The sequence below is a fragment of the Thermobia domestica genome, chromosome 15 (assembly GCF_964235325.1).
Source record: "Thermobia domestica chromosome 15, izTheDome1.hap1.1, whole genome shotgun sequence".
In the NCBI taxonomy this organism is placed as follows: domain Eukaryota; kingdom Metazoa; phylum Arthropoda; class Insecta; order Zygentoma; family Lepismatidae; genus Thermobia; species Thermobia domestica.
Genome location: NC_137468.1, coordinates 112,086,390 through 112,100,244, shown reverse-complemented (window position 1 = coordinate 112,100,244; position 13,855 = coordinate 112,086,390). Strand labels below are relative to the sequence as shown.

At 35.4% G+C, this 13,855-nt stretch overlaps 1 protein-coding gene across 2 annotated transcripts in view; it reads right to left on the bottom strand.

Moving 5' to 3' along the window:
* Positions 1–2,878: 2,878 nt before the first annotated feature.
* The window catches only part of LOC145671205 (alkaline phosphatase-like), a 130,401-nt gene continuing 119,424 nt past the window's right edge, over positions 2,879–13,855 (bottom strand). The window contains exon 9 of one of the 2 annotated variants that reach the window (XM_081740063.1): positions 2,879–8,845. In XM_081740063.1, coding sequence (XP_081596189.1) covers positions 8,616–8,845 — 230 coding nt within the window. In that variant the 3' untranslated portion in view covers positions 2,879–8,615. The remainder of the gene's footprint in view (positions 8,846–13,855) is intronic. The other variant, XR_014128468.1, reaches the window with a different exon arrangement.

The window sequence follows — 13,855 nt, the reverse complement described above, 5'->3', positions numbered from 1 at the left end:
TGCCATTTTACACAGGGACATGCTAACAAAAGAAAGAAAAAAACAAGATAACAATAACAACAACATAGAAAAAAAGAGTGTAAGAGTAAAACTATTCCGTCAAAGCTCGCTTAATTGCTCTTTCAAACACTGGGTAGCTCGAAAAAATGTCCACATCAGTTGTCACTTCATTATAACAGTTTGGTATTCTATAAAAAAGAGACCTCTGTATAACAGCCAACCTAGGACGGGCAAGATGGAATAGGTGGGTATTCCGGGTGATGCGGGAAGGGACACGTAAGGATAGTTCCTGAAGTAATATTTCCGATCTTAAGTTTCCATTAACTATTTTATGTAGATATTTCAGGTCAGAGATAGTTCTGCGTACTTCAGGAGTCTGAATATTAAGATGTCGCAAGAGTTCCTTCTTAGATAATATTCGAAGTGCAGGAACACGAAAACGGACTATAGCGATGAAGAAACTGAGAACAGAATCAAGTCTGGAGAGATGTGTAGGTGCTGCCATGGCCCATATGGGAGAGCAGTATTCGATCTTGGGCGCTATTAAAGTCTTATAAAAAGTTGCTAATGAAGAAACAGTGCGTAGTTCGGTGAATCGATAAAGAAGTCCCAACATGCGCATTGTATTCTTTAGTATTGAGGAGATATGGTCAGAGAATGTGAGTTTTGAATCAAAGATGACACCAAGATCATTATGACTAGCAGAATGTGTGATAGGGGAATCGTTGATATGGTATGTGGAGGGAACAGGAGACTTTTTCAAAGTAATAGTAATACTGCCACATTTCTTACTGTTGAGTTTCAAGTGCCACATTTCACACCAGCCTGTAAGGTGATTTATGTCTTCCTGTAGAGCAGTTGTGTCATGGAGACACGATATTTCTCTGTATAACTTACAATCGTCAGCAAAAAGCAGAAGGCCACTAGGTTGAGCTGATAAGTGCGTGTAGAGATCATCCATATACAGGACAAACACCAGAGGCCCAAGTACACTCCCCTGAGGCACCCCTGAGATCACGGGTTGGAGGTTAGAAGTCGCCCCTGAAAGAACAACTCTCTGTTTACGGTCCTTCAAGTAGCTTGTGATTAGAGAGAGAAATTTGCCATGTACATTAAATCTATTGGAGAGTTTATGAAGAAGATGAATGTGACTGACAGAATCAAAGTAGATAACATCTAATTGAGTATTGTTATTCATACATTTGACTGCACAAGAAAGAAGAGTACTTAAGTTTGAGAGACTTGAGCTTTTCGGTAGAAAGCCGTGCTGAGAACTATGGATGTAAGGTGAGGTGAATTTAAGTAGCCTGTCTTTGATTATATTTTCGCAGATAATTGATATTACAGAAAGAAGAGATATTGGCCTATAGGAGGACACATGATCTTTAAGTCCTGATTTATATATTGGGGTCACGTGAGCTAGTTTCCAACTGGTGGGATAATACCCTTCCTTGAAGCATCTATTGAATAAGATAGATAGAGGAACCGCAATAACTGAAGCAGTTTTGTTGAGAAAGAGAGGACTAATTTTATCAGGTCCAAGTGATCTGTGTGGAGATAACGATAGCAAGAGAGCCAGAACTTCGCCCGGGGTGGTAGAGAGATTGGATAAGGTGTCCGAACAGATGGAGCGGAGAGGGGGAAGATGGGTTGTAGAGGGAAGGGAAGTAAATGTTTTGCAGAAGTAGTTGTTGAAGAGGTCGGGTCTTTGATCATCACTCGCTTCAGTATTTTCATCTTGAACTGTTGCCGGTATGCCCGGAGATTTTGTTCTAGATTTAATTACAGACCAAAAGACTTTAGGGTTACTAACAGTAAAATTACCAATTGAGTCCATGTATTCAAAATATTTACGCCGCTGTACCTTCTTGGCAAGACTTCTAATTCTAGCAAAGTTTTTGTATGTGTAGTCACTCGGATGTGATTTCCATAGAGTCCAGGCAAGCTTTTTGTTTTTAAGAAGTTCACGAAGTTCATTGTCGTACCAGACCGGAAACCTGTTCGATTTTGATGCTTTCACCGGCACAAAGTCCTTTATGGCTGAGTGGACAACAGATGTAAATAAGTCCACAGCGTCGTCAACAGTTCCTACCTCTAACAAACACCAAGGAAACAGATCAATAGCCCGGCAGATGTCACCCCAGGGGGCTTTCTTCCAAAGAAGTTGTGACCTACTTTTGAGGGGCTGGTTTGTAGTAGTGGAGGGGAGGAAATCAAAAGAAACATCCAAGGAATCGAGATCCGAGGGAAAAAGAGATATATATAACGAATCTTACTTTCTTTTGCTTTTTTTTAAAAAAAAAAAAAACAAACAAACAAATCCGTAGTTGGCGTGCTGGTTATATGATTAATTCTGATTTTGACACAATACTGAAGAAATGTAGCACTTGCGAAAAATGACTCGAATGTTTCAGCCGCTGTCTTAAAACAAAATTTACATTTTTACTTAGTTTCATCCAGAGAAAATTCCATAGCACAACATATCCCTTTGAAATGTACGACCTAACGGTCCTCCGACGATTTCGTATGTTCCCAGCAAATTCTCTGCACACTAAAATAACTGATGCGTGTCTTCTTCTTATAACTGCTTAATGACCGAAGAAAAGTACTCTACACATAGCACACTCACAAATGTTTTATGAACAAAACTACAAAACAGTCTTCGTTTTAACCTGCCACTTGGCTGAATCAGTTAGAGCTATTGTCCACTAGTTGTTGGTCGGGCTACTCTCCACACGACCTTTTTGTGGTGGAGGTTTCAGTATTCGCTTCCCGACTCTCTCCGTGATGGAAATTTTGAGGTGTGCTGTCCAACTGATTTGCGCTTCTTCTGGTCACCGTGGGCCACATGATTAGCACCTACCCACTTAATGTAACATTGTCCATCATTGGTTGATACCGAAAAATTGTCCAATCGGGAATCAGTTTAGATATCATTTGGGCAATTGGGGTGACTTGTTACATTTTATTCCCGTGAGAATTGACGCAGGAAAAGTCTCTCAGCAACTTTTCGAACAAAGAGTTGTTTTAGACATACACACATATAAACACAAAACCAATTTTGGCTTTTTTAAGTCGAAACTGACGATAAGACTGGTTGCACTGTTGCTAACTCGTGCCTTTTTTCACCAGAGTTGGGGGGAGGGGGAACCAATAAAATGAACGTTTCAATTTTCTTGCTTTGACGAGCGTCCCGCTGTCGATAGCAATCTTAATGTACCAAAAGAAAAAGATGAATAAAAAACAAGAACAATTAATAAAATACAATGTATGCGTATCTATGTTTTTTTATTTTTAATTAAAAATCAAAGGTATTTTAATATGGTACATTAAACAAGATCAAGAAATGAAATCATCACATAAATATAAAACGTTTCATCAGATTTAAGGGTAGATTCTTCTAAAACTTACCAGGACCCTATCAACGACCTTAATGTATAACATTCAAAATTCCTACCTTATACAGAAAACATGACTAATAAATTGTATATTCAATTCCTAGAGAACGTTTACCAAACTTTGTTTTTTTGTCCCAGTTTTAAGGGTGACCCTATGTACTCCTCAAGAAAAATAAGAGGTGTGTATCAATGTACCTATGTCTTATGAAAGAGAATTGACTCCTATATTCAACTATATAATCATGTAACGTGATAAACCCTCAGTAAAAGGGGATAAATTAGGTCAGTAACTTACCACGTGGTACAACATATTGCTTACGTTTGTAGTTTTTGGCAACTTTTTACCCATAGATGGTGATAAGCAGGATCAATCAAATTTACCATTTTTTAAAGAATTCCCCAATTTAAGGGATGAACTAACACATTCCTCCCTAATTTTGGGAAGGGAACATCAAGTACTCATATTTTATGCAAGAGAATGGACTCTGTACTCAACGATGTAACCACATAACGTGTTAAAGACTTGTCAAAGAAAATACATTAGGTCAATAACTTACCACATGATCATAGTAATATTTGACTTTTTTTTAACCACAGAAGAGGATAAGTAGGACAACCCAAAATTTACAGTGGAGCCTAGGGAACATTTACCAAGTTCTATTTATTAATTATTTATTATTATTATTATTATTATTATTTACAATTCCCAAATTTAAGGAGTGATCCAATGTACTGCTTCCAAACTTTAGAGAAGTACAATGTACCCATATCTTATAAAAGAAAATGGACACCTATACTCAACTATGTAACCATATAACATGATAAACTCTTTATCCAAGAAGATAAATTAGGTCAACCTTCGAAAATTAAAAATTTTGACAATAGTATACCTATAAAAGGGAACAAGATGAACCACCCAAATTTATAATGGTGTATATTATAGTCCTAGAGAATATTTACCAATTTGTTTTTTTGATAATTCCTAAATTTAAGGGGTAGTCCTGGGTTTCCCTCCCAAAATTTAAGAGGGATGCGTCATTGTAACCATATCTTATAAAAGAGAATGGGGTCCTGTACTTACTCATATAACTATATAAAGTAATAAAACCTCATGAGAGAGAACAAAATAGGTAAGAAATGAAAAAACTCCGAAATTTACATTTTTTTTTTTTTTTTTACCCATAAAAGGGAACGAGATGGATCCCATAATTTACAGAAGTACATACCCTGGTCCTATACTATCATGCCAAATTTTCAAATTTGGCAATTTCCAAAATTTAATGGAGGTGGTTCTCTGTACCGCTCCCAAAATTTAAGAGGTGGGCCAAAGTATCTCTGCCAAAATCAAGAGGGCATTGACCCGATGATATCAACATGATCAGGTCACATGACGTCCCTCAGCCAATCAGAGAATAGTGTGACCAAGTCACGCTAATACTACGGTTGGTATATTAGACGTTATATTTTGAGCTTAGTTTACAAAGCAAATGTGTTAATTTTATTTGTCTATTTGGGGAAATCTAAGCAACTGAGTAACTATTAACTAACTTTGCCTAACTTCTTACTCTCTACTCGTATATCATGTATACACTTCTGGGCTATTCTGAAATTCTCTTTATTCGTATTATATTCAAATCTGAACATTAATTGTCTTAAAACAACGTAATCTTATTTCATATTAACAAGTTGTACAAGCTTCTTGAAATTATAACATGTGACAAATTCCATGGCACCTTTGTCCAATACTCCATCCGGACATTACCTACTTTCCTTCTGGCTACGTTTTTCAGTTGGATATCCATTTTGGTCAGCACAAAGTTACGATCAGAAAAATGTCAATCCGGGCCATTCCGATATTTGTCCAGAGTTATAACATAATCTATTTGATATTTTCGGCCATCTATCGAGAATTTCATGTATATTAGCTTTTCTTACGCTGGTTGGATCAATTGTTCCCAATTACTAGGAATTTGTCTGCAAAAATAGATAATTCCTTCTCCTCTTTCATTTCTTTCGTCTAAACCATATTTGTCTTTCTTTTCTTCCCCCACAACTGCATTAAAGTCTCCCATTACGGTTATGCACGCAGCCCATTTTTTCCTGTCTGATTTCTTCTATTTTCTCGTAATTGTCCAATACTTCATCGATTGTGTTATAGGTAGTCGGTGTGCATGTCTGTACCACAGCTGGATCCTTCTTTTTCCCTTAAGTCTTAACATCATAACCCTGTCGTCAATGAATTATTTTGAACTACCATCCATCCCGTCTCAATACTTTAGTAAATCATTCTATATCATTCGCTTTTCGATTACTCAATAATTCCCCATCCTACTTTATAAACTCGTACCAAGTTTAGATACAAGTTTCCAATTTTTCTCTCTGTAACATGGCATTTGATTTGAGTTTCAGTTTAGCGTTCCTTTCAGCAGCTAGGCTATATCAGACGTAGACTTATAGATTAACATGGGATCCGATCTACTTGAGTTCCCGTCAGGAATCGAACCCGGGTCTCCAACGCCCAAGGCGCGTGTGCTAACCGCTTAACCACGAAGCTTCCGTGTAACATTGCATGGTATATACGTTACATACGGGTTATTATTAATCATTTTGCTCTTACTTGCAGTTTTTTTTTATCGTCCAGTAGTTTTGCTCAGGACATTCCGTCTCAAAAATACGAATGGGGAGGGGGAGTCATCTCCGGAACTATGTTTTGACCTGCATGAGACCATCGTACATACGTTTCCTTTTTACTGTTAACGAACTAGGAGAGTCGAGTTTCCCATTGCTTTCAACCCGCAGTATTCCAACTGTTAAAGTCATTCTGACGATGCCCGTCACTAATTACTTTGATTTCCGCCAACTTGATCACTGGAAGAACTGCTTCCTTATCCCAAGACACACTTCCTTTGGCTACTCCTCATAAGTATCTGTAAATGTGGTGTATCGGGAAAGTCCCATAGAGTTGTAAGGAAAATTTCATCCTCTACACAAGCAGTGGACTTAAGGAGATTTATCTACCTCTTCAGTTGTAATTATCTAAATTCGTTTAGAGTGAATTTTAGAATAGAGTATGGAATATCAGAAAAATCGTTCCGAGTGTGAACTCAAATTAGATATTTAATTTATTTTATGATCATCTGTACTAATTTTTGAATCTAGGCTAGTTTTTTGAAATACAAAATATTTTTTTTAATATTAAGACTTTATTACACACAATTACCAAATGTACAAAATACACACAATGAAAATTAAATTAAAGCACATAAAATTATAGTAAAAGTTTAATTTAGTTAGTAACAATCAAAAGTAAAAAGTTCACATATCTTTTTACCAAGCATAATAACATTGTGCTCTAATAGCCAATTCTGCTATTTGAACCATAAACCACTGATGTGAGTGAACAGACTATACGAGTATTCATCTGAATTGACACTCCTGAAAAATTATCATAACTTCAGCAGAAAAATATCAATTTTACTATATCCTATTTACTAGTTCATTCTATTATAGAATATTTAAATTAGAATTAAATACATGGATGTTGTTGTACATGCGTTACTGCAGTTTACGCATGTACTCAAGCATTAATATAACTCTTGTAGCAGTTATACGAATAAGATGTTTCAGACAGCTCAGTCTAAACGGTAGCTTCCGTTGTTGAAAATGCATTTATATCTTATAGTGGAAGAACAATTAATAAGTGAAATAGTACTTAAGAATCATACCGTGTATATTGCATTGGCTTGTTCTAAGTTTAATGCCCCTTTCACCACTGAAATTGTATGAGACGTGAGCCTTCGACTTAATATGAGATCCAAACTACATGATTCTCCACCGGGAATCGACCCGCGTTTACATGGTTAAAAGGAAAACACACTTTTCTTGTCTCAGTTTTTCACGTTTTAAATGTTGAAATAAAATTAACAAATGTACATAATTATAATAATTTTGAAGTTACATTAGTAACGATACAGTTATCCCCGTAACTAAAGTTGTCGAGTTTAGAGCGTACTCTCAATACATGCCATCTATATATCAGGACAGGACCTTGGAAGAGAACGGGCTAATCCTGAAATCGGGGTGTTGGGAAATCAAGCTGAAAGATTTGCAAGTACATTAAGATAGCATGGGCGAATCTTTGTTTATCTTGAAACTATGAGAAACCTAAGGGCAAATCAGGGCAAAACGCGGTATCTGTATGTTGTTCAGACCTGTCCGATGCGAGGAAAGAAAAATCGATTTTTCGGGTTTGCCCTTTCTCTTCCAAGGTCCTGATATACACAAAACAATTTATGTGTTAAATTTCGGGAATTGAATTATCACGCAGAAGTTATTTTCTGGATCAGTATCATTTTGGTATTGTGATTGGTCAAATTGTTGGAAATTCCGTCTCGAGGAGGGAAGAGTCATTATACTATCAACACGTCTTCTTCTTTGAATTTCCAGATATAAAAACGTGAAATTGATATATGGGGCTTTTGATACACATACTTGACTTTAACAATTCAGCGATGAGTCAGAATATCAACGTATGTCACATTTTACGAAAAAGCTACTTTATGGATAGCAATATTTTTTTATTATGATAAGTTATAGTTAGTTGTAGTTAATTTAAATTATGCAAGAAATTTTTGAAACTTCAACCTCAGTGGAGAGGGAGGAGTAAAAATTCTTATTACATAGAAATGAAAACTTAAATATGTTATTTCATTATCTCGAAGAATCTGTTTTGGAATCGCAAATTACGAGGAGTTTTCATATGATGACTAGTGGTCATTTAGTGAAGTTTTAATTATCTCGATGTTTACGAAATTCCATTTTTTTTAAAAAAAGAAGAAGAAACAAAACGCTGGACGTGTAAGCACATTTGATACATTGGCTTCTTTGAAATACAAAATACGATTATCTCATTCATTTACGCGTTCAGTTTGGAGAACGCAGTGGATGGGGGTGCATAGTAATACGATGGGGCATTTCGTATTTTTATTTAAACAACGATTATCCTATTGCAGTAACATTTATTTTATTTTAAAAATAGTTTCAGAAACTGCATATTTGTTTCTCATAAAATGTTAAGCATAATGATGGCTTCACATCGAACGTTTAGTTATTGAATGCAGAAAAAGTAGACGAGTGATGAACGTAACTTTACGTGAAGCACGTTGCACGAATCTAGTTGATGTTAAGAATAGTAGTTTTACTAGAAAGCTGTTGTTCTCAAGGTAGGAAATACTTCCTCATCACGAACAAAAGTGTAGGTAATAGTTTCACGTAAAATTTTGAATTCCTATCAGCACCACTGACCATAGCTACAGAGTTCCCAACATGACCACTGACCATAGTTGCAGTTCTCTTGTTTCTGTGTGGACCAATAGCAGCTGCGTAACTTACAACATGTGCGGTGTATGTTTGTTCATGAACAGTATGAAACAGGTGGGCCATGGGACCTGAAAGAGATTAAGAGCAATAATTCAAAATGTGATTGTACTAAACATTCTTAATGTTTTCTTGTCAAGGTAAAATGATCACATTGGAGTACGAAGAAGCTTATATAAGAAATGTAGGATGTATCGAACTTTCGTTGTTTAAAATAAATAAATAAAATACTGGAATCGTTGTATCATTGTATAACTTGTCTTATTATGTATTTATGTCTTGCATTTTCTAGTCATTTAATAACTTCTTTAGTACTATTGGCTTTATGCAAATGAAATGTCCGCCCTAGGCATGTCATTTCGAGAAACGAATAAATGTAAACTACAATACCTGGTTAATCAAAATAATCGCCGTCTGAAACCACACGCTTTTGCCATCACTCATCTTACGATTGGATTCCCTGGCGAAATATATCTGGGGTCAACGATGCGAAAAATTCTGAACCGCACGTTGAACCTCCCTGTAATCAGGAAAAATCATCCCTCCCAAGAAGAGGTGGTAGTTAGTGAGAGAGAATCAGGGGAATACCATGGGTGAGGAAAGGTTGTATACTGCAACTCATGGAGAATTTGCACTGTCTTTTGCGCGAAATGTGGACGAGCATTGTCGTCCAACAGAAAGACATCATGTCTCTTGACCATTGTTCGATACTTGCATACAAATTTGAAGTGGATTTCATAGAGTTCAGCACTGTTAGAATCTACATCAATGGTTTCACATCATTTGAGAAAGACATGTTGCATCACTTCCACCACACTAGCAACAATTCCTTCTGTGGGTTCAAAGGTTGTTAGGAAACCATTCTGGTTGTTGATCACGATTCACCCATTGCCCTGACCGCTTACGATTGTCACTCAGATCCGTTTGCATCTGAATTGACTATTCGATGCAGGAAACTTTCTCGGTTATTCCTTACACTCAGAGAACTGCACAGCTCCAGTCAGCGATTCTTGCTGGCCGGTGTCAATTCATGCGGCACCAATGAGTCCAAGTTCTTCACCGTACCAATCGTACAGAGTTGACAAACGACAGTGGTATAGTATATGTCTAACTCGTTTGCATTGACACAATAATTTTTTTCGAGGTTCCATTTACACGGTGCTTTTAAGGAGTTCATCTGAACAGTCGGTGTTCACGAGACCCATTTTGCAACGGTGTGTCACCGGAACGAAATTTGACACACTAATAGCAAATGACGCATTCATTCGTCATTCTTGGCCCAAATGCATTAATGTGACTTGCTGTGCAGAATGTCTCGGTTTGAAATAGTAAAGAAAAATCACTCGCAGTTGTGTGTTCCTGCTGCACTTTTATGCGACACTCTTCAACAACGCATTATCTCCTGGCTTCAGGGTATCCAGCCTAATTGCTGGATGTGTACAGAGTTCATTATTTTAGGCACATGATCTTAGTTCATCACTGTCTTGTTTTGCTGAAATAAGTTTTCCACCAGACGTTAAACCGGTTTCATTCACACCAATTTAATAGTTTTAGGCAGAAACTGGTCACATACTCGGAATTGAGTTGTTTGAAGTAAGCTTTTCTTATATCAGATGTTACTTTTTCTCCCTAAACGTTCACAAAGTACTTGGAATTTTGCTCAATTATAGTCGGACCCACTAGCGGATCCAGAAGGTTCGTTTGGGGGGGGCGGTCCGCTTCTTGGAAGATGAGCATAGCCTCAAGGTGAAAAGAATTTTACTTTGCAAGAATCTGACGCATATGAATGCGGAACTGGAGGGGGGGGGGTAAACCTGATTAACAGATTCCATTTTGGGACTCGAATTTGTATATTTTTTAATGAAAGTATATTCCTTGTGTAGATTTAAATTAAATGCGCATTTTCGTTTCAGAGACATGGCGGTGTCATGATTCACTAGTCACTGCAATGTATTAGATGCACTGTCTTGCACAGTACTTGCACAAAAGAAAATACTGTATTGACGATGGCATTCATTTTAACGAAAGAGTGTACAATTTGCACTAATCATTTATATTTTGAATAACAATTGAGGGACATCAATTGAAAAAAAAATGACACATTCGGTCTTCGCAAAAATAGATAACAAAAGTATACATGCATAAAGAATAATACAAAGTGTCAACAAATAACAAAAGACATTATGATATTTCTATGTACACTCATGTTCACAATGATTGTCGCATATCTATAACTGTCTTCTTGTACGAATATAATTTGATAATGATTTTGCAGGGTACTTTTGATACTGATACTATGTGTATAATCGGGAAATGTATATTTGTGGTAAATTTTACAGGAAAAGAATTATAAATACGAAAATTAGAATGAGTAAAACAAAATGTTGCTAAATGGACAAGGAAGTTTTATTTTCGTTTTATTGTTCTTATTTACTGTTCGTTTGACATGAAATTTGCCACCTACATGTCTTTGCCGATTATACACATACTAACATTATAAAAAATACCGGATGAATTCGTTATGAAATTATATTCCTACAACAACATATTTATAGATATGAGACAATAATTTTGGACATGATTGTACATTTCTTGGTAATAAAAATAATACAATAATTAATTATAAAGTAATGTTCAATAGTATATGGCATACAGTTCCAAATTGTCCAGAATATGGGAGAGCAATCTTTACAGATTGCTTTCATTTCTGCTTGTATCAGATTTCAAAAATTGAAAATTGAAAATAAAAAAGTATAATATTCAAACTGAACTCCAAGGATGTTTTGTGGCTCTGTGATTATTCCCAGTGATAGTGATTGCCAAAACATGAATTTCGTGGCTTTCCCCCCCAAAAAGAATGTTATGGTTTTTGCCTTAAAAATACGACCTGCGCACTCAAGGGCACAGATCAAGTACAGGAGAATGAAATAGATACACTTCCTAATACATAATACTAATGATCTGCTGAAAATAGTTTAAGCACTTTCCGATTGCAAAAGAAAGCGATTAGAATAATTTTTGGGTTACCCACAAAATCGTCATGTAAAAAGGTTTTCATAGAAGCAAAAATTTTAACACTACCCAGTTTATACATCTATAAATCTATTCTTTTTACTGTGAAAAACAAGCATCTTTTTATCTTTAATAAAAATGTTCATAGCCATAATACAAGACAAGGTAGTGACATATTTGTGATGCATCAAAAATATGCTAATATAAGCAAAACCGTGTACATGAATTGTGTCAGATTGTATAATAAACTTCCTTTGTACTTGAAAAATATGACCAATGTTTCCATTCTTGGTAAGACTTTATATAATCTACTCAGTGAAAAGTGCTATTACACAATTAAAGAATATTTAAATGACTCATAAATGACACTACACTGGGGATCTGCTGAAAATAGTTTAAGCACTTTCCGATTGCAAAAGAAAGCGATTAGAATAATTTTTGGGTTACCCACAAAATCGTCATGTAAAAAGGTTTTCATAGAAGCAAAAATTTTAACACTACCCAGTTTATACATCTATAAATCTATTCTTTTTACTGTGAAAAACAAGCATCTTTTTATCTTTAATAAAAATGTTCATAGCCATAATACAAGACAAGGTAGTGACATATTTGTGATGCATCAAAAATATGCTAATATAAGCAAAACCGTGTACATGAATTGTGTCAGATTGTATAATAAACTTCCTTTGTACTTGAAAAATATGACCAATGTTTCCATTCTTGGTAAGACTTTATATAATCTACTCAGTGAAAAGTGCTATTACACAATTAAAGAATATTTAAATGACTCATTAACTGAAGAGTTGGAAACAGATACTTACCCGTGAGTACATGCCTGGTGTGGTAGAAACAGTTACCTAATTATGTGGTTTTGTATTTTTAGAAAGATTGCATGATGTATACTTCTGGTACTTGACAATATTGTATGTTTTTTTTTCTTTCTTTCTGACAACTGTAATGCTTACATGAGAATTTCTCATGCTTTGTAAGCTAATGAAACAGGCAAATAAATGAAATGAAATGAAATAATCCTCACTGCATTTAAACCTTGTACTGTACTACTAAGAGTAACCCAGAGCGACGGTTTGAAGTTGAACTACAGCAGTAACATGTAAGGAAATGATTTATGAATATAAATCCTATATAAATATAATATATTGCAATACTCCTTAACCATATAAATCACTACGAAGGTAAATGCACAATTTATTCAATAAAGTACTGTAAATAATGTAATAACAAAAATATCAATAATAAACTTTCTCTTACCCGAAACTCAACAGAAATTTTGTCAGATCTAGCACGAAATGTTTATAAATTTTACATGAATTAAAATATGAATTAAAATTATGTAGAATCACAATATAAGCCATTATAATGTATAAATAGAAAAAAACTGAAAGATTAACAAAGCCTACAACAAAATGAACGAAATATCACAAATGTAAAAACCTAAGTGATGTCTCCGTTCATCACAGCACACAAACTATATTTCCTAAAACATACCGACTGGCGATATTATTTGACAATATCAGATATTTGAAAAAAAAATGAAAATTTTTTATTTTGAAAAATTCTCACCTTTAAACGAAATTACCAAGAGAGAATAAAGTACATAAAACTTGTTGGTTTCCTTTCATCTCAGATATAATATGGACCCCGTTTGGTCTAATGGCTAATACGCTTGCCTTTGGTGAGCGTGACCCCGGGTTTGATTCCCGAGGAGGGTGCAGTTAAACGAAAATAGTGGTTCGGATTCCACTATAATCAGTAGGCCCACGTCTTATTTAGCCGTCCTGGCACAACCGTGGAACGTTAAACAAACAAATGTCACATGTATAATATATAACTGTTCATTAAAAATATAATATAGCCTATATACCGGTACACATTTTTTTTACGATCGTAGTTGTGCCCTTTTGTTAGTTAAAGATTTTTGAAAAAAGCAATTTCAAAAACTTTCGAGTTCGTTCATCTTTCTTGATTTTGTTTGCGATTCAGATACGTCCAAGCAGTTCAACTTTATACTCAGACTGATGACTTTTGGGGAATACCCACGAGTTGAAAAT